The sequence below is a fragment of the Papaver somniferum genome, chromosome 10 (assembly GCF_003573695.1).
Source record: "Papaver somniferum cultivar HN1 chromosome 10, ASM357369v1, whole genome shotgun sequence".
Taxonomy (NCBI): Eukaryota; Viridiplantae; Streptophyta; class Magnoliopsida; order Ranunculales; family Papaveraceae; genus Papaver; species Papaver somniferum.
The window spans coordinates 82,829,418-82,855,265 of record NC_039367.1 but is presented as its reverse complement, the minus strand read 5'-3'; the positions used below and the strand labels follow the sequence as shown (position 1 = coordinate 82,855,265).

General features: G+C 41.3%; 1 protein-coding gene across 1 annotated transcript; it reads left to right on the top strand.

Annotated features, from left to right (window-relative positions):
• The first annotated feature begins 21,415 nt into the window (after nucleotides 1–21,415).
• On the top strand, nucleotides 21,416–24,598 carry LOC113315835. Its single transcript, XM_026564085.1, has 5 exons — nucleotides 21,416–21,539; nucleotides 21,888–22,559; nucleotides 22,662–23,196; nucleotides 24,088–24,334; nucleotides 24,557–24,598. Exons 1-5 carry the CDS (start codon nucleotides 21,416–21,418, stop codon nucleotides 24,596–24,598), a joined length of 1,620 nt encoding a protein of 539 aa, XP_026419870.1.
• Nucleotides 24,599–25,848: the final 1,250 nt, after the last annotated feature.

Sequence of the window (25,848 nt, the reverse complement as noted above, 5' to 3'; positions counted from 1 at the left end):
ATTACATTTGAGATGTATTTGAAATAAAGGTTAATTATCTGTTGTTGATCAAGCGTAATAGGCTTTGAGCCATTTGTCGTTGATAATATTTCCTTCCTTTCCTCCACTGAGTGCTAAAATTTTGTAGTATCCACTAGACACCGCTTTGATGATAACATACGGCCCTTCCCATTTCGGAGAGAATTTGGGAGCAGACATGTCTTGTTGAATGTGCTTTGCTGTCTTTAATACCAAATCTCCTACTTGAAAAGTTCGGGGTTTTACCATTTTGTTGTAAGCCCTGGATACCCTCTGTTTATAAGCCTCCACGTACTTTTCTACTTTAGCTCTCCTTGATTCAAGCATGTCTAGTTCAGCAACTCTTGACTTGGACACTTCAGCTTCATCCCATTGTATTCCGCTAGCCGCTGCAATCCTTGCTGAAGGAATTTTTATCTCGGCGGGAGTATAGCATCAGCCCCATAGACGAGCGAATACGGTGACGTCCCAATTGAGCCTTGGTGCAGTTCTGTAAGCCCACAAAGCCATGGGAAGTTGCTCATGCCACGATCGTGGATTGTCATGAATTGTTCGACTGATAATCCGGATCAAAGTTTTGTTGGTACTTCCGCTTGGCCGTTTCCTTGGGGGTAGTATGGTGGAGAAGATCTGTTTAATCCCGTACTCCTTGAGTAATTTCTCGACATCTTGATTGGCGAAAGGAGTCCCATTATCTGTGATGATATGTTTAGGGACGCCGAATCTACATATAATATGCTCCTTGATGAAGGCTGCAATAGTTACCCTGTGGTACCTCTGAGCGGGATTGCTTCGACCCACTTAGTGAAATACTCAGTAGCTGTGATGATGTATTCATGCTGCTTTGAGGATGCTGGATTGATCTTCCCGATGATATCAAGTCCCCAGCTATAGAAAGGCCATGGACTATTCACAGAGTGTAATGGAAGACAAGGGGTATGAATGAGATTACCGTGAATCTGGCATTTATGGCACTTCTGAACGTATGCGGCTGCATCATCTTCCATAGTCGGCCAGTAGTATTTCTCGTGGATTTGGAGAAACAACTTCTTTTTCCCCTGATGTTCTCCTTCATGAGTTTCTTTCAGGACTGTCAGGATTTCATCTTCGGCTAGGCATCTCAACAAGTCTCCTCCAAAGCTTTTGCGGTATAAGATTCCGTCAAGAAAAACAAATCTCTTAGCTCTTTGTATGAGTTTGATTGCATCTTTCTTTTATGGTGGCGATTTGTTGTCTCGAAGATATTTGATGTAAGGCTGCCTCCAGTCCGCGGTGTGAAGGAGTGTTAGCACCTCCAAATGATGAGGAGGTGTCTGACAATTAGGACAAGCTCCCTCAAAGTCCTCGACTGTGCTTCCATGAAAGGCCAATAGTACCCGAGTCTCTGGAGTCTTCTATAAAGTGTTATCACCAGCGTCTGTCCGCACACTTCTTGATGCACACTTTCGAGTTTTTCTTTTGCTTCTTCATCACCCAGGCATCGTGATAGAGATGCATCCGGGTTACGATGGTATAAGGCTCCATGAAGCAAGAAGAAGTTCTTCAGTTCTTTAAGGCTGATCGTCCCTTCTGTAATGGAGCTGCTCAGTTCATGAATGATAGGTGCTCTCTAGTCATTTGCTTGAGCTTCTTCAGTTTGATTAATCCACGTGGATGACACAACTCGTCTTTGCACTATGATGGATTTCTCTGATCCTTCGAATTGCAACTTGGATGCAAGAGTTGCTAAGCAATCAGCATTCCTATTGTTGGTTCGGCCAGTATGGGTGATGGTCGCGTCGGCGAAATGAGTCAGGAGTCGTTGTGCTTCAGCTCTGAATGGAGCAAGTGTTATATCTTTGAGAGAGTACACCCCATTCATTTGATTGACTAGTAGTTTTGAATCTCCTATGATCTCCAGATGCATTGCTCCTGCTTGTTTAGCTAAGGATAATCCTAGCAAGAAGGCCTCATACTCTGCTGAATTATTTGTACAGTGGAAACCCAGCTTGAATGAGTGTGAGAATACATCTCCTGATGGCGAGACCAAGACTATGCCCGCTCTTCCAGTATCATTACTAGGAGTGGCGGATCCATCAAAGTACAACAACCATGTTTCTTCTTTAACGACTGAGATTCCTGGAAGTTCTCCTGGTACTTCATCTGGTAATGTCGCGGAATCTTCTCCTGGGAACGCTGCTAGTAAATCTGCTACTGCTTGACCTTTGATTGCTTTGGGGGCAACACATACTATGTCGAATTCCGACATCTGAAGCAGCCACTTTCCAGGTATTCCTATCAGAGCGGGTTTTGAGAGTAAAAACTTTATGGGATCAGCTCTGGATACAAGCACAACTCTGTTGGATAGTAAATAATGCATGAATCTTTGAATTGCATGAGCTAACGCCAGGCATGCTCTTTCAGCTTTCGGGTATCTGAGTTGAGCATCCTTCATGGTTCGGCTGAAATAGTAAATTGGATGCTCGACGCATTCTTCGTCTTCTTGAGCCAGTAGTGCTCCAATAGCAACATCACTGGAGGTTGTGTATAATATCAACGGTCGACCCTGCACTGGAGACCTCATGAATGCAGATGATAAAAGTATATGTTGTATTTTCTGAAATGCTTCCTGTTGAACATCCGTCCACGTGAAACTCGCTCCCTTTTTCAGCAGAGGGGTGAACGAAGCAATAAGTTGAGCCAATCCTGGTATGAAGCATCTGATGTAATTCACCTTACCCATAAAACTCTGCAGTTCCTTCACAGTGCGTGGAGGAGGCATGGTGGAGATGGATTTCGCTTCGGCAGTGACCAAGAATCCCAGAAACTTTCCAGAAGAAACTCCAAAAGCGCATTTTAGAGGATTCATCTTCAACTTGTATTCTCTGCATCTTTCAAAGACTTGTCTCAGAACTTCTAGATGGGATGTTCGAGCTTTCGATTTCGCCACGACATCGTCAACATAATCTTCTACTTGCTTGTACATGATATCGTGAAATATTGCTGTCATGGCTCGTTGGTAGGTGGCGCCAGCATTCTTCAACCCAAAGGGCATCACAGTGTAATGAAAATTCCCAATGGGAGTGCAAAACGCGGTCTTGGAGGCATCATGTTCGAACATTTTGATTTGGTTGTACCCACTATAACCATCCATGAATGAGAACATACCGTGGCCGCTGGTCGCATCAATGAGCATATCAATGTTGGGTAAAGTAAAGTCATCCTTCGGGCAGCATTTATTTAGGTTTCTGAAATCTACACAGCATTTGATTTGGACATTTTTCTTCTTAACTGGGATGACATTAGCCAGCCAGTTTGGATGTTGAATAGGCTTGATAAATCCTGCTACCAGCAATTTTTGAATTTTGTCCTTGATTTTCTCCTCGACCTCATGCCTGAACTGCCTGGGTGGTTGTTTGACAGCCTTGGAGCCGAGAATGATATGTAGACGGTGAGTGACCAGTTTTTCATCCATGCCAGGCATTTCTTCATACGTCCAAGCAAATATATCCCGATACTCCTTCAGTAGCTCTACCATACCTGCACGCTCTTCCGGTGATAGCGCAGAACTGACCAAGATCGGTCTTGGATCTTCCTCTGTGCCGATGTTAATCGTCTCAAGATCATCAGTGGTAGAATTCGTGCCATCTTGCAACTGTTATGGAGCTTCCTGAACTTCATCCTCGAGTAGTTGTTCATTCTGACACGATTCACCAGTGCGGAGAGACTCTTGATCAATCTCCCCTATTAATTGCTAATCTTTGCGTCGCTGGTAAATGACCCTTCCTTCTACGTCATGAGTGGTCATAAAATTGGATCCCGAGATCGTAGTTTCATCTTTTCGACGTTTGAACGATGTAGCAGGCGATTCGACTGGTTCCGCTTCCGAAGATGGTGATGATGCGGATGCCTCAACAGCCTTCCAACTTGGAAGTGGGGTAGTATAGATTTTCTTAGGAGGTTCAGGGGCCCTCTGGGATTCGATGAATTCAGCATCGTAAGACTGAGCATAAGGAGATGATAAAGCAGCTATGCGGACGATCTTGTTATTGAGTAAGGCCTTCATGCATTGATGGTAGGTTGATGGAACCACCTTGTTGTCATGGAGGAAAGGTCGCCCAAGTATCAGATGGTAGTCAGGATCTTGCTCGATCACGTAGAATTTCACCTTTGATTGAATTGGTCCTACCCTCAAATCTATGTACGCGTATCCATATGTGTGGATTTGGATTCCTTCAAATCCTGTCATTAGGATGAGATGGCGAATGATTTTACCTCGTGGGAATCTGGTCATTCTAAGAGTCTTCATAGTGACAATATTGCTGGAAGCACCGGTGTCGACAAGAGCCCTTCTAAATTCGGTGCCTTTGATGAAGCCAGTCACATACAACACGCGATTATGACCTTCGTTTGCGATGCGATCTTCCTCTCCAAAAGTGATGTTGTCGATTGAATATTCAGATACCAGGGATACTTCTTCAACTGCTGGGGTTGGTAAAGTTATTTGTACGTCAGATGATATCTGGTTGAGTGCGGCAAACGTGTCCGTACGCTGTTCCCTGGAAAAGTGTAAAAGTTCACAAAAATTTTCAATCAATTGTGCAACCTCTTGATCCACCTGCTTTTCATAAGTAGTGAAACTTTTGATTTGAGGATCAGGCGTTGAACCAGTCCCCAATGTTGGGACTTTCGAAGCAGATACGCCGCCCAACTCAGATGTCAGCTTGATGAGAAAATCGAGTATGTGATCTATCGTGTTCTTCATCAGATCCATGTTCCTGGTGTGGACTTCCAGAATTTGAGATAGCTCTGCCAGAGTCGAGGTTCCTCTGCCTTCCGTGTCGTCAGGTGTAATATGAGGAATCCTGCCATTTGAAAGATTCTGGATTGGGTCTGGATCAGTTGAATTAGTCCTAAGACCAACCATCTTCTGGAAATGAGATTCCAACCGAGAGATTAATCTCCCACTATGGTCGCCAATCTGTGAGTGGGGAAAAACGATTTGTTGGTTTTTACGGAATTGAAGAGTCGACCGTGTGGAGACTCCTTGAACCGAGCGAAATGTTGAACCTCACACAGATACAACTGCAAGAAGGGAGTGCTTTAAGTTCGAGAGATCAATCTGTAAGACACCGGCCTAAACTAAGAACAATGGCCGTTCCAGAGTCAATTCGGTCACAAGAGAGGATGGGTTGATCTGTAGAAGGGAAGATGAGAAATGCATGAGATCAATGGTGATCTGAGATTGTAGGTGTGTTGTGAATTCAGCGTGAAAATGCTCTGAATGATTTAATTTTTCTCAATTGAGAGTAATTTCTGTTAGTTCGTGTAGACGAAAGATTGTGTGTATGAACTTTGATGAGAAGTTGCTCGTTTTGGCGAATGTTGTTCGATTGTTCGAAAAACCTCCCCTCTTCAATCAATATTCAGAGACATTTTATAATGCCGGAGTTGAAAACACCATGATCCCATGAAGTGTGACAGTTGCTGGAATCAGAGAGTGGGAAATGGGGAAATCGTGTTAAAACCAATTACTCATCGTACGGAGACTTGGTTAACCTTCCACCCAATACTTTGCTGACTCTTCCAACTGATTGCACGACTTGCTCACATTCTCGTCGTGGGTGAATACACGTGTCGTAGACCGCCAGACCAAAACCCTAGTTAATATCCCCCCATGTGACACGATTGAAATCTCGTGATTGTGGAGTCAGTTGCTGACTTTATGGGACGATGAGTCCATGTAGCGCTGAGTTGAACATGATTAGCAAATGTTTCGAAACTCATGAATTTAATGTGTCTGCTGAGACGAGGTATCATTATAACCTAAGCGAGCAAAAATGTGTTGCTAAATTGTGAATATTGGTAGTTGAACCAATATTCTTTGATTCGAGCGAATATTGCTAGTTCGAGCAAATATTGTTCTTTTGATGAATTGTTGGTATCTGGACCAAATAAAATATTAATTTAAGTTACTGACTGCTGGGTCGAGCAAAATAAATATGAATATCAATCATGGAATCAACATAAAATTATCAGAGTGTTCGAATCTGCACAGAATCACGTTTCTGCAGAGCTCTGGATTCAAAACCCTAATTTTACCGAAATGATGATTATTGCAAATCAACATGGGACCGGCTACATGGGATGACGGGTTCACCATATAACGCCCAAATGCTCGAATGAGAAAAAAAAAAACCAAAGTCTCTTGAGGACCAGTTGGTGAAAGAATGATTAAATGCTGGTTTAATCATTTACTGAAATAATGCTCGTATGAGCAACAAATCATAAAACCTGATGTAGAAAATATGAGGGGCCGACCAAGAGGTCATGAGACCGTCTCTTGATGGTCGTGGGACCAGTAGATGGTCGTTTGAGCGAACTTCCAATTGTTTGGAAAGAGTTCGAACCTAATATGAGCAACTGAGCAAATTAGGTTAAAATCATTAAAACATGTGGGATCAGCTGTTTGCAAGCCTCAGGGTCACCCTTGGTCGGTCAAGGGGATGTGCCCGTGTCACCATAGTGTCCGTGCTTCAGTCCTGAGAATTTTGATATTTTTCGATGCACGTTTGAGCAACATTTGGAGAAAATATGCAAAATCCATGGTTTTGCTGAAACCGGCAAAAATACATGAGATGATGAAAATAATAAATAAACAAGGAATCACAAGGTGTGGGACCGGCTACGGCTAGGGCATGGCCGGCCGGATGACACACGGTCCCACATGTTTTTCCCAGTTTTATGTGATTTTATGTATTTTTCTCTGATTTAAGGGAAATTCCATGAAACTGGAGAGTTTGGCGAAATTAGGGAACTTCCATGAGATGAGAGACATAAATTAAAATATAAAATAGGGAATGAGAGTGTGGGACCGGCAATGGCCGTGGCATGGGCGGCCGACCAATGGGCGTGGGCCCCAAGGCACTCTTCCCAATTTTATGTAATTTTGATGGTTTTAGATAATTTTTCATAAAATCAAAGGGATTTGTTGAAAACCAAGATATTTTTTTGAAATCAGGGAGTTTTCATGAAATCAGGAAACCAAACACCAAATAATAATAAAATAATGGGTGTGTGGGACCGGCTAGGGCATGGCCGGCCGGCTAGAGCCTGGTCCCACAAGTTTTCCTAATTTTTTTAATATTTTCCATGAATTTAGAGAAAATACATGAAATTAGGTAATTTTAGGGAAAATTCATAAAATCAAGGAATTTTCATAATTTGAGAAGGAATAATAAAATAATGGGACGTGAGGTGTGGGACCAGCCACGGCTAAGGCATGACCGGCCGACCGGCGGTCCCGCGACACCTTTCCCTAATTTTATTATTTTTTGATAAAATCATGTGATTTAGATAAAAATACATGAAATTAGGTAATTTTCATGATTTTAGGGAAAATTCATAAAATCAAGGAATTTTAATAATTTGAGAGAAATAATAAAATAATGGAGACGTGAGGTGTGGGACCGGCCACGGCCAAGACATGGCCGGCTTGTGCTCGGTCCCGCGACACCTTTCCCTAATTTTATTATTTTTTGATAAAATCATGTGATTTAGATAATTTATTTGAATTAAAGGAAATTTGCTCGAACGAGAGGATTTTCATGAGATCGTGAAAATAGTAAAAATATGATAGAATTTAAAATTGGGCGTGGGACTAGTCACGGCATGATTGGCAGGCTGGTGAGCCTAGTCCCCTGACGCTTTTGTTTAATATTTTATTATTATTATTTTCCCTTCCTATTTTGCATAGGTTACTCGTTCGTTCGTATTTTTAAAATGCTCGTTCGTGCATTCAGAATGCTGGTCTGTGTATTATCTGCTAATTACACTTGCACCATTTTTCAGGGCTTATTCGATGCCCAGATGCCTGTTTCGTTGAATATTTATTACTAACCTGTGGAATTCTGCTGGGAAGAACCACAGATTGAAGTAACGAAATATAACGAGGAATCGTAGAATATTGCTGAATATTCAGGCGATTAATTGACGACTCGTAGAATATTGCTGGATATTCATACGATGGCTCGTAGAATATTGTTGGATATTCAGACGATTTAAGATAATTAATTGTTGGCTTTATACTAGAAGGGCTTCCTGTCTATGAGCATTAATTATATGAGGGTTGAGCAATATGAACTTGCTGAAGCGTCATATTCCTCTTGCATAGTCGGGGAAAATCTGGTTACATCCCGAAGACGTTGTCGCTCTATACTAGCAGACATGATGTTTAAGATCCGCCCAATCTTTCGATTCTATACAGTATGAGATGTGTCGTGGCCTCAGCTGAGAGACTGCACATCTTCACCTTCTCTGAGAGACTTTCTCCATCAGAGGTGGCATGAGCTTTCATCCACAGAGACATGAGTCTCGATACTCATCCGATTGCCGGATCCGGAGTAATTACTGAAATTGCTCAGTATTCATGAGATGTGTCGTGGCCTCAGCTGAGAGATTACACATTTACACGTACTCTGAGAGACAACCTTCTCAGTCAGAGATTTATGACATGAGCTTTCATGCTTTAATGAGAGACATGAGTCTCAATACTCATCCGGTTGCCGAATTTGGAGTATAGTTTTACAATTCTACCCTTTGTCGAAAATCCACCATCTACAGGTGTACCAAAACGTGTAAGTATTTTATCTTTTAAGAACTCAATCACAAACCTATGGTCATTGGTTTTACACGCAACCGCCTTAATACACTTAGAGACATAGTCTACATCGACAAGGATGTATAAGTTACCAAAAGAATTAGGAAACGAACCCATAAAGTCAATACCCCACACATCAAAGACCTCAACAACTAAAATAGGGTTCAAGGGAATCATGTTCCTACGGGAAATGGTTCCTAATTTCTGGCAACGTTCACAAGTAACACAGTAACTGTGGGAGTCTTTAAACAACGAAGGCCAATAGAATCCACACTGCAATATCTTAGCAGCAGTCTTCTTAGCACTAAAGTGACCCCCACAAGCATGATCATGACAAAAGGAAATAATACTGGACTGGTCACTCTCAGGTATACATCTCCTAATAATCTGGTCTGGACAATACTTAAACAAATAAGGATCATCCCAAAAGAAGTGCTTAACCTCGGCTAAAAACCTAAAACGATCTTGTTTACCCCAATTTTGGGGCATTCGACCAGTAACAAGATAGTTCACTATATTCGCATACCAAGGTAATTGGGTAACAAAGAACAATTGTTCATCAGGAAAGCTATCCCTTATAGGAAGGGAATCATCAGGGGAATCAACAACTAGCCTAGACAACTGACCTGCAACTACATTTTCTGCACCCTTTTTGTCTCTAATATCTGGAGAAAACTCTTGCAACAAAAGGGTGCACCTAATCAATCTAGGTTTCGTATCCTTCTTAGATAGAAGATATTTCAAAGCAGCATGATCAGTATATATTACGACCTTAGAACCTAAGAGATAGGGTCTAAACTTATCTAAAGCAAACACAATGGCTAACAGTTCCTTCTCCGTAGTGGTATAGTTCAACTGGGCATCATTCAGAGTTTTGCTAGCATAGTAAATCACATGAAGTAATTTGTTCTCTCGCTGACCTAGCACAACACCAATAGCATAATCTGAAGCATCACACATGATCTCAAAGGGTAGGTTCCAGTTGGGTGCCTGGACTATGGGAGCGGTAGTGAGTAAAGTCTTAAGCTTCTCAAAAGCCTCTAAACAAGCATCATAAAAGACAAACTTAACATCTTTTGCAAGCAAATTGCAACGAGGTCTAGATATCAAGCTAAAATCCTTAATGAATCGACGATAAAAACCTGCATGCCCTAAGAATGACCTAATGTCTATTACGGTTTTTGGGACCTGTAAAGTCTTAATAAGGTCAACTTTGGCTTTATCTACCTCTATACCCTTAGAAGATATGATATGCCCTAAAAAGAACCATGAAGTGACATTTCTCCCAATTAAGCACTAATTTATTTTCCTTACACCTAGTCAACACTAGTGACAAATGATGTAAGCACTCATCGAAAGACGAACCAAACACTGAAAAATCATCCATAAAGACCTTTAAGAGCCGTTCTACCATGTCAGAAAATATGTTCATCATACAACGTTGAAAAGTCGCAGGGGCATTACATAGCCCGAAAGGCATGCGTCTATACGCGAAGGTACCAAAGGGACAGGTAAAAGTGGTTTTTTTCTGGTCTTATGGGGCAATAAAGATCTGATTATATCCAGAGTAGCCATCTAAAAAGCAGTAATGACTATGTCCAGCTAATCTCTCTCGCATCTGGTCGATGAAGGGAAGGGGAAAGTGGTCCTTCCTAGTGACCTTGTTCAATTTCCTATAGTCAATACAAACACGCCAACCTGTGGTCACTCGGGTCGGGATTAACTCATTATTATCATTATGGACTACAGTGATACCGGATTTCTTGGGGACAACCTGAACGGGGTTAACCCACTTACTGTCTGAAATAGGGTAGATAATGCCTGCATCTAACAACTTAAGAACCTCGGTTCGAACTACTTCTTTCATATTAGGGTTTAGTCGACGTTGCATCTCCATAGAAGGTTTGGTATCTTCCTATAAATAAATGTGATGCATACAAACAGTAGGACTTATACCCTCAATGTATGATATGGTCCACCCTAAAGCTTCCTTGTTATTTTGAAGGACGGTTACTATCCTACTCTCCTGATCACTATCCAAGTTGGATGCTATAATCACAGTTAAAGTTTCAGATGGGCCTAAAAACACATACTTCACGGTATCTGGTAATGATTTAAGGTCCAACTTAGGAGGCTTTTCTAATGAAGGAACTAGGGTAGACTTAGAAACGGGTAGAGGTTCGAACTTTGGTTTCCAGCCATTACTAGTGTCTATCAAAGGGGTTGAATCTAACAAAGCATTCACCTCATTAATCACGTCATCATCATTAAAATCAATCCCAAAGTGAGCTAGGCATTTCTCTAATGGATCTTCTAACAAAGTGTTTGGTAATGACTCCTCGACTAATGTTCCTATCATGTCCACCTCTTCTATGCTCGAATCATCTAGTTCAGAGGGTAGCTTACTAATATTAAAAATGTTCAGCTCAATAGTCATGTTACCAAAAGACAAATTCATAATACTGTTTCGACAGTTGATTATCGCATTGGATGTAGTTAAAAACGGGCGACCTAAAATCACTGGTATTTGGTTCTCTGGGTCAGGGACAGGTTGGGTATCTAGGATAACAAAATCCACTGGATAAATAAACTTGTCGACCTCAATAAGAACATCCTCGATCACACCACGAGGAATTTTAATGGACCTATCAGCTAACTGAAGTGTCATCTGGGTAGGTTTCATCTCACCAAGTCCTATCTTAAGGTACACATGGTATGGGAGTAAGTTCACATTGGCTCCTAAGTCAAGCAAAGATTTCTCGACACGGTATTTACCTATTGTGCAAAAAATAGTAAGGGACCCTGGGTCTTTATACTTAGGAGTAGTGGTATTCTGAATAATGGAACTCATGTGACTAGCTAGAAAGGCTTTCTTCTGGACACTAAGCTTTCGCTTTCGTGTACACATATTCTTAAGAAACTTGGCATAAGCGGGAATCTGCTTAATTGCATCTAATAATGGAAGGTTGATGGTTACCTGCTTAAAAACCTCCAATATATCATTAAAGTTGGACTCCCTCTTAGTTGTAGATAACAGCTGTGGGAATGGGGCTCTAGGAACAAAGCCGGACTCATTAGTACCCTCATTGGTCTCTTTAGAGACTCTATCAGTCTCCTCATTTTCTGTCTCAGAAGGGTGAACTACAACACTTTCACTTTCAGGCATGGCGACCTTATTGACAACTTCCTTTCTACTCCTAAGGGTTGTAATAGAATTCACATGATTGTACGATTTCTCTCCTTTGGGGTTAGGATCAGTATGACTAGGAAACTTACCTTTTTCCCTCAAAGACTCATTTATCTGACTAACCTGGGTTTTCAACTCGGAAATATCCTGAGAGTTAGCATAACCTATACTCTTACTTTCTTTTATCCCTTGCGCAACCATTTGGTTGATCTTTTCAGAGCTTTTAATAAACGAGACGAGAGTCTCTTCTAAACTTGTGATCTTTTTATCCGAAGGGTTCTGAAACTGGGGTTGACCTGAAGAGTTCTTAGCATAACCAAAACCTGGCGGAGGCTGAGAATTACTAGACTTTCCTTGATTCTGACCCTTAGACCAAAAAAAATTAGGATATTTTCTCCAACCAGGGTTGTAGGTCTCTGAGTACGGGTCAAACTTCTGACGGTTCTCAAACCTAGCGTTGTTATAGACATCATGGGCTTGTTCTTCACTAACCTGACCTTCCCAAAAAGAGTTATTAGGTTCTACTCCACAACTAGAAGCTTGAGAGGCTCTAATCCTATCATCATGTTCAACAAGAGACCTATGTTTAGACTGATTCAATTCCAAAGCTTCTAACCTTCTAGACAAAGCAACTAACTTAGCATATGACCCAAAGCTTGTATCTACCACATTGGTGCTACTTCTATTGACCAAGAGTCTTTTAGGGGGTTCAACACAAGGCTCCCACTGTTGGGATTTTTCAGCAACAACTCCTAAGAAGGTAAAAGCATCATCTGCTTTTTACTAGTGAACTCACCAGCGCACATAGTCTCGACCATGGCTTTGGTCGAATAGTCTAAACCATCATAAATAATCTATACTAGTTTCATTTTGTCAAACCCATGGTGAGGACATTAAGATAGGAGATCATTGTATCTTTTTAAAAACCTATAAAGAGATTCTCCCTCTTGTTGCATACTGGAACTAATTTTCTGCCTAACAGCTGCAGTTTTATGCTTAGGGTATAATTTCAAATAGAAAGCAGCAATAAGTTCTTGCCATGCTTCTATGGATTCAGATGGTAGGTTATTCATCCAAGTCTTAGCTTTATCTTTCAAGGAAAATGGAAACATCCTAAGTTTCAAGACTTCATCAGTAAGGTCTTTAATCTTAATTGTTCCACAAATTTCTTCAAAGTCCCTAATGTGAAAGTAAGGGTTCTCGTCATCTTTTCCTAAGAATATAGGGATCATCTGAAGAATACCAGGTTTCAAATCATAATTAGTCGTATAGGGTGGAAATTTAATGCACGAAGCTCGGTTGGTCCTAATTGGGTACATGTAATCTTTCAAAGTAGCCATTGCTGGTACAACTGAAGTACTAGGGGCACTTTCCTCACTAAGACTTAAATTCTCAAAAATGAAGTTTCCAAAAATGGGGATCTCAAAAGAAGAGTCTTCAAGCTCCCCGCTTCCACTAGAAGAACTTCTAGGCTCGTCACTAATCAAACGGCCAAAAGTATTTCTTTTCCAAGCACGCTCTCTAATGGACTCGAGCGATTTTGGCATACACTAACAAAAAATCAAAATAAAAAATCCTATGGAAGAGAGGTTCTAAGCAAACACACAACAGGCTGACTCCACCAAAGCAAACCTAAATATTTCTAGCAAACAAAAAGCATGATGACTCCACTTAGATTGTTTCTAGACCAGCTTCTATTCTTTCGAAAAGGAAATCGTTACAATCTGCGCAAACCCCTCTGGAATCAATCCAAGTTAAAGTAAGTTGAATAAAGACGAGGGAAGCTGCGTGGAGCTTTGATACCCAAGGCCTCACCGGCATTACAAGGCGGCATATTCAACTTACAGAAACCATCATGAACTTCGAAGTATGCTTAAAAGAGTAACCAATATTTTTCGAACGACTTTCCTATTAAGCTCGTTACCCTATCGGTCTCGTTCTATTCCAAATTTGAAGGCTTAGGTTCGCGTTAAGTATCGTTTTCCTAAGGCGGGAAAGAAGAGAACGGTGATGAAATCCGAACCCTTATCTTATATGGCCAGTCCTTGCCCTTTACTAGGAAATTAAAGCAGCCGTTTTCAATTCCTCAACATATATGCAAACGAAGGAATACAGTAAAACCGCTGACAGGGGATTCGCGGGTGTTTAGATAAACTTACCTCCCGTTCCAGACGGGGGATGAACCGCTGAAGTCGACTCGGGCCACGACTCCTATGTCATGTACGAACCCGAGGGGCCGAGGCGATATCGTAATCGCCGTCCTTCTCTACAAACAGTTTATATTTAAAACTACCCTTCCGTAGGGTTTATAAAATAAAAATAATGTCCCAAAGTTTAAAGTCCAAAATCCAAAAATAAAGTGCAAAAGAAAAAGAAAATTACAAGAATATAAGATATCCTAATACAATCTAAAAAAAACTCTCTTTTTTTTTCTTTTCTTTTCTTTCGCTCTTTTCGCTTTGTGTTTGACTCCAAATCTTTAAGTATTCACCAAAAGCTTTGGAAAATTTTTTCTTTTGCTCCAAATTCCAAAATATGTAATGCAAAGACAAAAAAAAACCAATTACGTAAAGTAGAACAAACAAAACTAAAAAAAAAAATCTAAAAACTCTAGCCTAAAGACAAGTCCGCGTCGGCGGCGCAAAAATTGATAAGATTTCAAAGTTGTTGTAGTAAAAGGTTCGTTGGGACTTGTGAAAGCAGATTTTTTAGACTTAATGAAACTTAAAATGTAGCAAACTCAAATATAAAAATGTTGTGAAAGTTATGGAGGAGACTGGGGGTATGGATTCCACTATTTACCAATATTAAAGTGATTTAAATTCTCTAATTATAATCATGCAAATCATGCGTTCAAATTGATTCTAAATATTGCAAAAGTTGGTTTTTTAGAAATAACAACTGTAGATCGAAAGTATGGGACATCAAAACCTAGGCTAAGCATGCTCCATCAATTGAAATAACAGTTGCTTAACAAAAACCATTTTATCAATTTATTTATCAAGGCAAATAATCATATAATAATTGCATAAATCAAGTAAAATAGAGATTACCACTTTTCATTGGTGAAATAGCTTCCTCCTTCGCCCCAGAGGATGGGTTTAGCTCATCATTGTGTAAACACACTCAAAATATTTGTTCATTGCTTCAAAAAATGTTTACAAAGATGAATGGAGAGAAAATGATGAAAATCGGGAGTTTGCAACGTTTTTAATTGTTGCAAAACATTGTTACAGAGAACGATATAAATGAACTGTCACTGTATCTACGACCCCACTGGTGAAGTCGTTGTCATTGTAACATGAACGACTGCTCGCAGGCGTCTTATGTTATTTATTCCTTCTTCAGCAGCAGCAATGGCAGTTTTCTGCAACTCAATTTTTCTTAGCACGGTGGTGTCCCAAACTCTCCGTAACCCCCTCTATTACTCCTCAAAATCTTATATAGCCTCTCGTGCACAAGAAATATCCTCAATAACTCCAAATAATTCTCCATTACTCGGCAGTAAAGAGAAAATAATATGCGGATATTTTCTTCCCTGGATTAACATTTCACGCGCTGAAATGATGCATAAACACTCCAAACATGATCGTACACGCTGTAGGATTGATTTAGCACGCTTCAGACACATATAATCTTTCCAAAACAACAAGAAATCCCGTGAATACCTCTCTCCTGAACGTGTTACCCTGTTTTCTTCTCGCGGAATATCCAGCCAAACTGGATCGAACCAAAGGCCTTTACCAAGCCTGATAAGCCCAATCACGTCATCCCAAAGAGTTTCAGCCGTTGAGTCTCGTTGATTCCCGTCCAAAATGCGAACCGTAAATCTGCCATAGCCTGTGAGCTTTTCCCGCCAAAACTGGATTTTTGAAATGATGAAGACGGGTGCTAAAGATAAATTTGGGCTACACATAGTCGTGGGTGCTGAGAATGAATCTGGGCTATACATAGCCATGGGTGCCCCTTATCCAAACTTGCAGTCCGCTTATCAAATGTCCTTCGGGGGTGCTCCGAGTGATTTTTCGAGCCGAATTTTCCAAAAATGTTTATTTCCCAAAAATACCTACAAACACATAAAACACCACAATAAGTGCAAAATCGAGTACCAACAATATAGAAAATTGAGGACAACTAAGACACAAAAATGTGTCTATCACCAATTCAATCGTTAATCGAAACCCATTTCAGTCAAAGATTCTTTCCAGACGTATTCGGGTCATTCGAACCTTGCAGAAGCAATGAATAGCTGGAAGCCAATCACCATGGGAGATATGGAAAAAATATTAGAAGATTGTAGATGGTGGATTTTCGACAAGGGTAAAATTGTAAAACCCTAATTATGCATACTCCGGATCCGGCAATTGGATGAGTATTGAGACTCATGTCTCTCAATAAAGCATGAAAGCTCATGCCATAAAACCTCTGACTGAGAAGGTTGTATCTCAGAGTACCTGTATATGTGTAGTCTCCCAGCTGAGACCACGACACATCTCATGAATACTGAGCAATTTCAGTAATTATTTATGCTTCGGATCCGGCAATTGGATGAGTATTGAGACTCATGTCTCTCAATAAAGCATGAAAGCTCATGCCATAAAACCTCTGACTGAGAAGGCTGTCTCTTAGAGTATCTGTAGATGTGTAGTCTCCCATCTGAGACCACGATACATCTCATGAATACTGAGCAATTTCAGTAATTATTTCTATATAGAATCGAAAGATTGGGCGGCTCCTAGACAGCATGCATGCTAGTATAGAGCGACAACGTCTTCAGGATGCAACCAGGTTTTCCCTGACTATATAGGAGAAATATGATACTCCAGCAAGTTCATATTGCTCAACTCTCAGATAATTAATGCTCCTATATAGGAATCCCTACTAGTATAGAGCCATCATTTAATTATCTCTAATCGCCTGAATATCCAGCAATATTCTACGATTCTTCGTTATATTTTGTCACTTCAATTCGTGGTTCTTCCCAGTAGAATTCCACGGGTTAGTGATAAATATTCAACGAAATAGGCATCTGAGCATCGAATAAGCCCTAACTAAAATGGTGCAAGTGTACTTAACAATAATGCACAGACCAGTATTTGAATGCGCAAACGAGCATTTCAAAAATACGAATGAACGATGAACCTATGCAAAATAGGAAGGAAAAATAATAATAATAAAATATTAGCAAAGGCGCCAAGGGATTGGGCTCACCAGTCATCCAGTCATGCCGTGACCAATCCCACACCCAATTTTATATTTTATCATATTTTATTATTTTTCCCCGATCTCATAAAAATTCTCTCGTTCGAGCAAATCTCTTTCGTTTCAAAGAAATTCTCTAATCTCATGACATTTTGTCAAGGAAAATAATAAAATTAGGGAAAGGTGTCGCGGGACCGAGCACCAGCTGGACGACTATGCTCCAGCCGTGGCCGGTCCCACACCTCACGTCCCCATTATTTTATTATTTCTCTCAATCCATGAAACTTCCTTGATTTCATGAATTTTCCCTAAAACCATGAAAATTCCCTGATCTTATCAATTTTCCCTAAACCCATGAAAATATTATAAAATTAAGAAAATCTGTGGGACCGGGCTCTAGCCGACCGACCATGCCCTAGCCGGTCCCACATGCTTCTTAATTTATTATTATTATTTGTTTTGTTTTCCTCATTTCATGAAAACTCCCTGATTTCAACAAAATACCTTGGTTTCAACAAAACTCTTTGATTTTATGAAAATTCCCTAAAATCATGAAAAAATTACATAAAATTGGGAAGAGTGCTGGGACCGTGCCCCTTGGACGGCCGGCCATGCCTTGGCCATTTCCGGTCCCACACTCCATCATTCCCTATTTTATTATTATCTTATTTCCCTCATCTCATGGAAGTTCCCTAATTTCATAAAACTCTCCAGTTTCATGGGATTTCCCTCAATTCAGAGAAAATACATAAAATTACATAAAACTGGGAAAATATTGTGGGACCGCTTGCTAGTAGGTCAGCCGTGTCCTACCATTGGACGGTCCCACACCTTGAAATTCCCTGTTTTATTTATTATTTTTCATCATCTCATGTATTTTTCCTAGTTTCAGCAAAATCCTGGATTCTGCATATTTTCTCAAAATGTTGCTCAAACGCGCACCGGAAAATATCAAAACTCTCAGGACTTAGACGCGAACAACATGGTGACACGGGCGCATCCCGTTGACAGACCAAGGGTGGCCCTGAGGCTTGCAAGTGGTCGGTCCCACATGTTTTAACTATTTTTAACCTAATTTGCTCAACTGCTCATATTAGGTTCAAACTCTTTCCGAACAATCGAGAGTTTGCTAAAACGACCATCTATTGGTCCCACGGCCACCAAGAGCCGGTCCCGTGACCTCTTGGCCAGTCCCTCATCTTTTCACGGCTAGGTTTTATTATTATCTGTCGCTCACACGAGCATTATTTTAATAAATGATTAAACCAGCATTTAATCATTCTTTCAACAACTCGTCCTCAAGAGACTTTGGTATTTTGCTCATTCGAGCATCTGGGCGTTACATGGTGAACTCATCATCCCATGTAGCCGGTCCCTGCGTCACTCTGCGGTTGATTTGCAATAAATCATCATTTCAGTAAAATTAGGGTTTTGAATTCAGAGCTCCGCAGAAACATGATTATGAGCAGATTCAAATACTCTGATAATTTTATGTTAATTCCATGATCAACATTTTTATTTATTTTACTCGACCCAGCAATCAGTATCTTAAATTAATATTTTATTTGGTCCTGCTACCAACAATTCATCAAATGAGCGGCATTTGCTCAAACCGGAAATATTTGCTCAGATTCAAGAATATTGGTTCAACTATCAATATTCAATAACTCAGCATCACAGTTTGCTCGTCTTAGGTAATCAACATAATAATACCTCGTCTCAGCAGACATATTTAATTCATGATTTTCAGAACATTTGCAAATCATGTTCAACTCAACAATACATGGACTCATCGTCCCATAAAGTCAACAATTGACTCCACAATCACGAGATATCAATCGTTTTACATGGGGGGATATTAACTAGGGTTTTGGTCTGGCGGTCTACAGCACGTGTGTTCACCCACGACAAGAATGTAAGCAAGTCGTGCAATCAGTTGGAAGAGTCAACAAAGTAGTGGGTGGAAAATTAACCAAGTCTCCGCACGATGAGCAACTGGTTTTAACACGATTTCCCACTTCCCCACTCTCTGATTCCAGCAACTGTCACACTTCATGGGATCATGGTGTGTTCAACTCCGGCATTATAAAATGACTCTGAATCCTGATTGAAAGGACAAGATCCGAATACTCGAACATTCGTCTAAACAAGCGATTCTCGGCAAGTTCATACAGACAATCTCCGTCTACACGAACTCATCGTCTGAGTAATCACTCTCAATTGCGTAAAATTCAATCATTCAGAGCGTTCTTACGCTGAATTCACAACACACCTACAATCTCAGATCACCATTGATCTCACACATTTCTCAGCTTCCCTCCTACAAATCAACCCATCCTCTCTTGTGACCGAATTGACTCTGGAACGACCATTGTTTTTGGTTTAGGCCGGGGTCTTACAGATTGATCTCTCGAACTTAAAGCACTCCCTTCTTGCAGTGCATCTGTGTGAGGTTCAACATTTCGCTCGGTTTAAGGAGTCTCCACACGGTCGACTCTTCAATTCCGTAAAAACCAGCAAATCGTTTTTCCCCATCTACAGATTGGAGACCACAGTGGGAGATTAATCTCTCGGTTGCAATCTCACGATTTCACAAGATGGTTGGTCTTAGGACTAATTCAACTGATCCAAACCTGATCCATAACCTTTCAAATGGTAATGTTCCTCCTTCTAATGTTACATCTAACGACACATAAGGCGGAAGAACCCCGACTCTGACAGAGTTGGCTCAAATCCTGGAGGTTCACGCCAGGAACATGGATCTGATGAAGAATACGATGAACCACATGCTAGATTTCCTCATCAAACTGACATAGCGGTACCTCCGCTTCAGAAGTCCCAACACTGGGGACTGATTTGTCACCCGACCCTCAAAGCAATAGCTTCACTACTTATGAGAAGTCGGTGGATCAGGAAGTTTCACAATTGATCAAAAATTTGTGTCAACTTTTACACTTTTTCAGGGAGCAGCCTACAGACACGTTTGCCACACCCAGCCAGATATTATCTCACGTGCAAATAACTCCACCAACCCCAGCAGTTGAAGAAGTCTCCCTGGTGTCTGAACATTCGATTCACAACATCACTTTTGGAGAAGAAGATCGCATGGTAGATGAAGGACATAATCGGGCGTTGTACGTAACTGGTTTCATCAAAGGCGCCGAATTCAGGAGGGCTCTCGTTGACACGGGCGCCTCCACAAACATCGTCACTATGAAGACTCTCAGGATGGCCAGATTCCCACAAGGTAAAATCATTCGCCATCCCATTCAAATGACATGATTTGAAGGAAGCCAAATCCATACATATGGATATGCGTATATAGATTTGAGGGTATGGACGATTCAATCAAAAGTGAAGTTTCATGTGATTGAACAAGAACCTGACTATCACATAATACTCGGGAGACCGTGGCTCCATGACAACAAGGTGGTCCCATCAACCTACCATCAATGTATGAAGGATTTACCCAACAACAAAATCGTTCGCATAGCCACTTCATTATCTCCTTACACTCTGGCCTATAATGCTGAATTCATTGAATCCCAGAGGAACATTCCTGAACCTCCTAAGAAGATCTACAGTACTCCACTTCCAAGTTGGGAAACTATTGAAGCTGCTGATGCGTCATCACTATCTCCAGAGATAGAACCAGTCAAATCACCTGCTTCACCGGTCAAACGCCGCATGGATCAGGTCACGACTCCAGGATCCAATTTTATGACCATCCATGATGCAGAAGGGAGGCTCATTCATCGGCGGCGCAAAAATTAGCAATTAATAGGGGAGATTGATCAAGAGTCTCCCCGCCCTAATGAATCATGCCAGATCGAGCAATCTCCTGATAATGAGGTTCAAGATGCTCCGCAAAAGTTGCAAGATGACACGAATTCTACTATTGATTATCTTGAAACAGTTAACATCAGCACAGAAGAAGACCCGAGACCAATCTTAATCAGTTCTGCACTATCACTGGAGGAACGAACAAGCCTAGTAAATTTGGTGAAAGAGTATCGGTATATCTTTGGTTGGACGTACGAAGAAATGCCTGGTCTCGACGACAAGCTGGTCACTCACCGTCTGCGTATCACTCCTGGCTCCAAAGCTGTCAAACAACCACCTAGACAGTTCAGACATGAAGTCGAGGAACAAATCAAAGTCGAAATTCAGAAATTGCTAGTAGCAGGATTTATCAAGCCTATCCAACATCCAACATGGCCAACGTTGTCCCAGTTAAGAAGAAAAATGGTCAAATCAGATGTTGTGTAGATTTCCGGAACCTGAATAAGTGTTGCCCAAAGGATGATTTTCCTTTACCCAACATTGATATGCTCGTCGATGCAACCAGCGGCCACGGTATGTTCTCATTCATGGATGGTTACAGTGGATACAATCAAATCAAGATGTTTGAACATGATGATGCCAAAACCGCGTTCCGCACTCCCATTGGGAACTTTCACTACATTGTGATTCTTTTTGGACTGAAGAATGCAGGTGCTACCTACCAACGAGCCATGACAGCAATATTTCATGATATGATGCATAAGCAAGTAGAAGACTATGTCGACGATGTTGTGGTGAAATCGAAAGCTCGAGCATTGCATCTAGAAGTTCTGAGACAAGTTTTCGAAAGATGCAGGGAATACAAATTGAAGATGAATCCCCTGAAATGCGTTTTTGGATTTTCTTCTGGGAAGTTTATAGGATTCCTGGTCACTGCTGAAGGGATCAAAGTCGATCCTAACAAAGCAAAATCCATTACTACCATGCCTCCTCCACGCACTGTGAAGGAACTACAGAGTTTCATGGGCAATGTAAATTACATCAGACGCTTCATCCCAGGATTGGCTCAGCTTATTGCTTCGTTCACTCCTCTGCTGAGGAAGGGAGCAAATTTCCCCTGGACGGCTGTTCAGCATGAGGCATTCCAGAAGATACAACAGATATTTTTATCCCCCGAAATCATGAGATCTCCAGTACAAGGACGACCATTGATATTGTACACGGCTTCCAGTAATGTTGTTATTGGGGCACTGCTAGCTCAAGAAGATGAAGAAGGCGTTGAACATCCAATCTACTATTACATCCGAACCATGAAAGATGCTCAACTCAGATACTCGAAAGCTGAAAGAACGTGCCTGGCATTAGCTCATGCAATGCAGAGATTCAAACATTATTTGCTATCTAACAGGGTCGTGCTTGTCTCCAAAGCTAATCCCATCAAGTTTTTACTCTCGAAACCTTCTTTGATAGGAAGACCTGCAAAATGGATGCTTCAGATGTCAGATTTTGACATAGTATGTGTTTCTCCCAAAGCAATCAAAGTTCAAGCGGTAGCAGATCTACTGGCAGCCTTTCCAGGGGAAGATTCCACGACACTACAGGACGATGTACCAGGTGAATTCCCAGAAATTTCAGTCGTCAAGGAAGAAATGTGTCTATTGTACTTTGATGGATCTGCTACTCCTAGCAACGATATTGGAGGAGCGGGCATAGTCTTGGTCTCTCCATCTGGTGAAGTATTCTCACGTTCATTTAAGCTGGATTTCCACTGTACAAATAACTCAGCAGAATATGAAGCCTTCTTGCTAGGATTATCCTTAGCTAAACATGCAGGAGCGATGCACCTGGAGATCAAAGGAGATTCAAAACTGTTGGTCAATCAAATGAATGGGACATACTCTCTCAAGAAGATAACGCTTGCTCCATTCAGGGCTAAGGCGCAACGACTCTTAACTCATTTCGCCTGTGCGACTATCACTCATACTGGCCGGACCAACAATAGACATGCTGATTGCTTCGCAATCCTCGCCTCCAAGCTGCAATTCGAAGGATCAGAGAAAGCTATCATAGTGCAAAGACGAGCTGTATCATCCACATGGCTTAGTCAAACTGAAGATGCTCAAGCAAACGACTGGAGAGCACCTATTATTCATGAGTTGAGCAGTTCCGTTACAGAAGGAGCGGTCAGCCTTAAAGAGCTAAAGAACTTCTTCTTTCTCCACGGGGCCTTGTACCATCGCAACCGTGATGCCTCTCTATCACGGTGCCTTGGCGATGAAGAAGCAAAGGAAAATCTCGAAAGTGTGCATCAAGAAGTATGTGGACAAACGCTGGTGATAACACTTTATAGAAGACTTCAAAGACTCGGGTATTACTGGCCCTCCATGGAAGCACAATCAAGAACTTTGCAGGGATCTTGTCCTAATTGTCAGACACCTGCTCATCAATTAGAGGCCCTGACACTTCATCACACCGGGGACTGGAGACATCCTTACATTGAATACCTTCAAGACTTCAAATCACCACCTGAAAAGAAAGATGCAATCAAACTTACTCAGAAAGCTAAGAGATTTGTCTTTCTTGATGGGATCTTGTATCGCAAAAGCTTTGGAGGAGACTTGTTGAGATGATTGGCCGGAGAAGAAATTCTGATAGTCCTAAAAGTAACTCATGAAGGAGAACATCAAGGGAAAAAGAAATTATTTCTCCAAATTCACGAGAAGTATTACTGGACGACTATGGAAGACGACGCAGCCGCGTAAGTTCAGAAGTGTCATCAATGTCAGGTCCACGACAACCTTATTCATACTCCTTGTCTTCCATTAAACTCTGTGAATAGTCCACGGCCTTTCTATAGCTGGGGACTTGATAACATCGGAAAGATCAATCCAGCATCCTCCAAGCAGCATGAATACATCATCACAGCTACTGAGTATTTCACTAAGTGGGTCGAAGCAATCCCGCTCAGAGGTACTACAGGGGTAACTATTGCAGCCTTCATCAAGGAACACATCATATGTAGATTCGGTGTCCCCAAACATATCATCACAGATAATGGGACTCCTTTCTCCAACAAGGATGTCTAAAAATTGCTCAAGGAGTATGGGATCAAACATATTTTCTCCACACCATACTATCCCCAAGGAAATGGTCAAGCAGAGAGTACCAACAAAACTTTGATCCGGATTATTATTCGAGCAATTCATGACAATCCACGATCGTGGCATGAGCAATTACCCATGGCTTTATGGGCTTACAGAACTGCACCAAGGAGCTCGATTGGAACATCACCGTATTCGCTCGTCTATGGGGCTGGTGCTATACTCCCAACTGAGATAAAAGTTCCTTCAACAAGGATTGCAGCGGACAGTGGAATACGATGGGATGAAGCTGAAGTGTCCAAGTCAAGAGTTGCTGAACTGGACATACTCGAATCAAAGAGAGCTAAAGTAGAAAAGTATGTGGAGGCTTACAAACAGAGAATATCCAGAGTTTACAACAAAATGGTAAAACCTCGAACTTTCCAAGTAGGATATTTGGTATTAAAGACATCAAAACACATTCAACAAGACATGTCTGCTCCCAAATTCTCTCCGAAATGGGAAGGCCCATATGTTATCACCAAAACAGTGTCTAGTGGATACTACAAAATCTTAGCAGTATCAGTGGAGGAAAGGAAGGAAATATTATCAACGGCAAATGACTCAAAGCCTATTATGCTTGATCAGCAGCAGATAATTAATCTTTATTCAAATACATCTCAAATGTAATTTATTTCCTTCAAAAAGCGTGCAAGATGCTCGTTTGTTCATTAAACATTCATCAATTGAACAAAATTCCTTTATGCCATCATATTATTCTACCTTGTCAGAAACCTACACCTCAACTCTCCCGAATGATCACTCAGAGCAATCCGTCCAACAACGGATAATCTCTATAAGAAACCCTGTCAAGTTTCTTCTGAAAAGTCCTGGTCTTTGTCTTCAAATCCTCAACTGCCTTCTCGACTCTTTCCGACTCCAAAGCCAGCATCTTCTCCTCTTCGAGTAAAGCAGTGGTCACATAAATCGCATCAGCAGCCGCCGCCGCTTTATGAATCTTGATTATCTCGAGCCGACGACGATCCAGCCTACATTGAACCGCAATGTCTCAACGTTCGAAATCATCTCATCCCACCTGTGCAGTTCCTGATTCTTGACATCTTGCAGTTACATCTGTTCCATCTCCTCAATGATCGGCAACAGCCCTGCAATTGTAGTCAGAAGGGTTGGTAGAAAACCTTTCCACACTTCGGTCGTAGCAATATGCCCATACTTTTTCCAAATATTGGTGTATAGAGGCGCATGACACTTGAGAATGACGAATCCACCGACCGCCTCATTGTACGGGGAAGTGTTGATCAAAGGAGCTTCAAACAAGAGTCCAGTTATTGGATAGTCAAGAACCCCGTCTCCAGCCTCCAAGGATTCTGCAGACGCTTCACATACATGTTTGCTGCTATCTTCAACCTCAACCACAGTCACGGGCTTTTCATTCCTTCTCCTTCTAGCATCAACAACGACACGAACATCTGCCTGCGACGAAATAAGGGAGTGTTCAGTTTTTTCAGAATGGAACATGATAAAACTTCGAGAATCATAAGATTTCTTACAGATGATCCGAACTCAACATGAGCCGACTTATACCGACAGGATCCCTAACAGTCCGCATGGGCCTCGAATTATGAGAAGAGGGATTCTTCTGATTGTCCTGCAACAAATCATTTTCCTATGATCAATAACCTTGATCAAACAGAGATGAAGAAGATATACAAATTACCGAGATGGACGCTTCTATTTCATGCTTCGACTGAAGTCTGTTTCGAGAAGAAGTACTATCGCTAGACATGATGAAAGGTATGGCAATCGAAATTTCTTCTGCGAAGAAACTAACTCAGGAATGGAAGAAATATTTGTGCAAGTGTTAAACCCTAAATCCTGGAGATATATACAAGATATGGCAGGTGTTTATCTTCTGCAAG

Bases quoted from the DNA above. Each gene is read 5' to 3' on its own strand.
- LOC113315835 (XM_026564085.1), top strand. From the start codon at position 21,416: ATGGATGGTTACAGTGGATACAATCAAATCAAGATGTTTGAACATGAT. The intron at 21,540-21,887 runs GTGCTACCTACC...GCTTCATCCCAG, and splicing joins TTTTGGACTGAAGAATGCAG to GATTGGCTCAGCTTATTGCT. The intron at 24,335-24,556 runs GTAAAACCTCGA...ATGCTTGATCAG, and splicing joins CCAGAGTTTACAACAAAATG to CAGCAGATAATTAATCTTTA.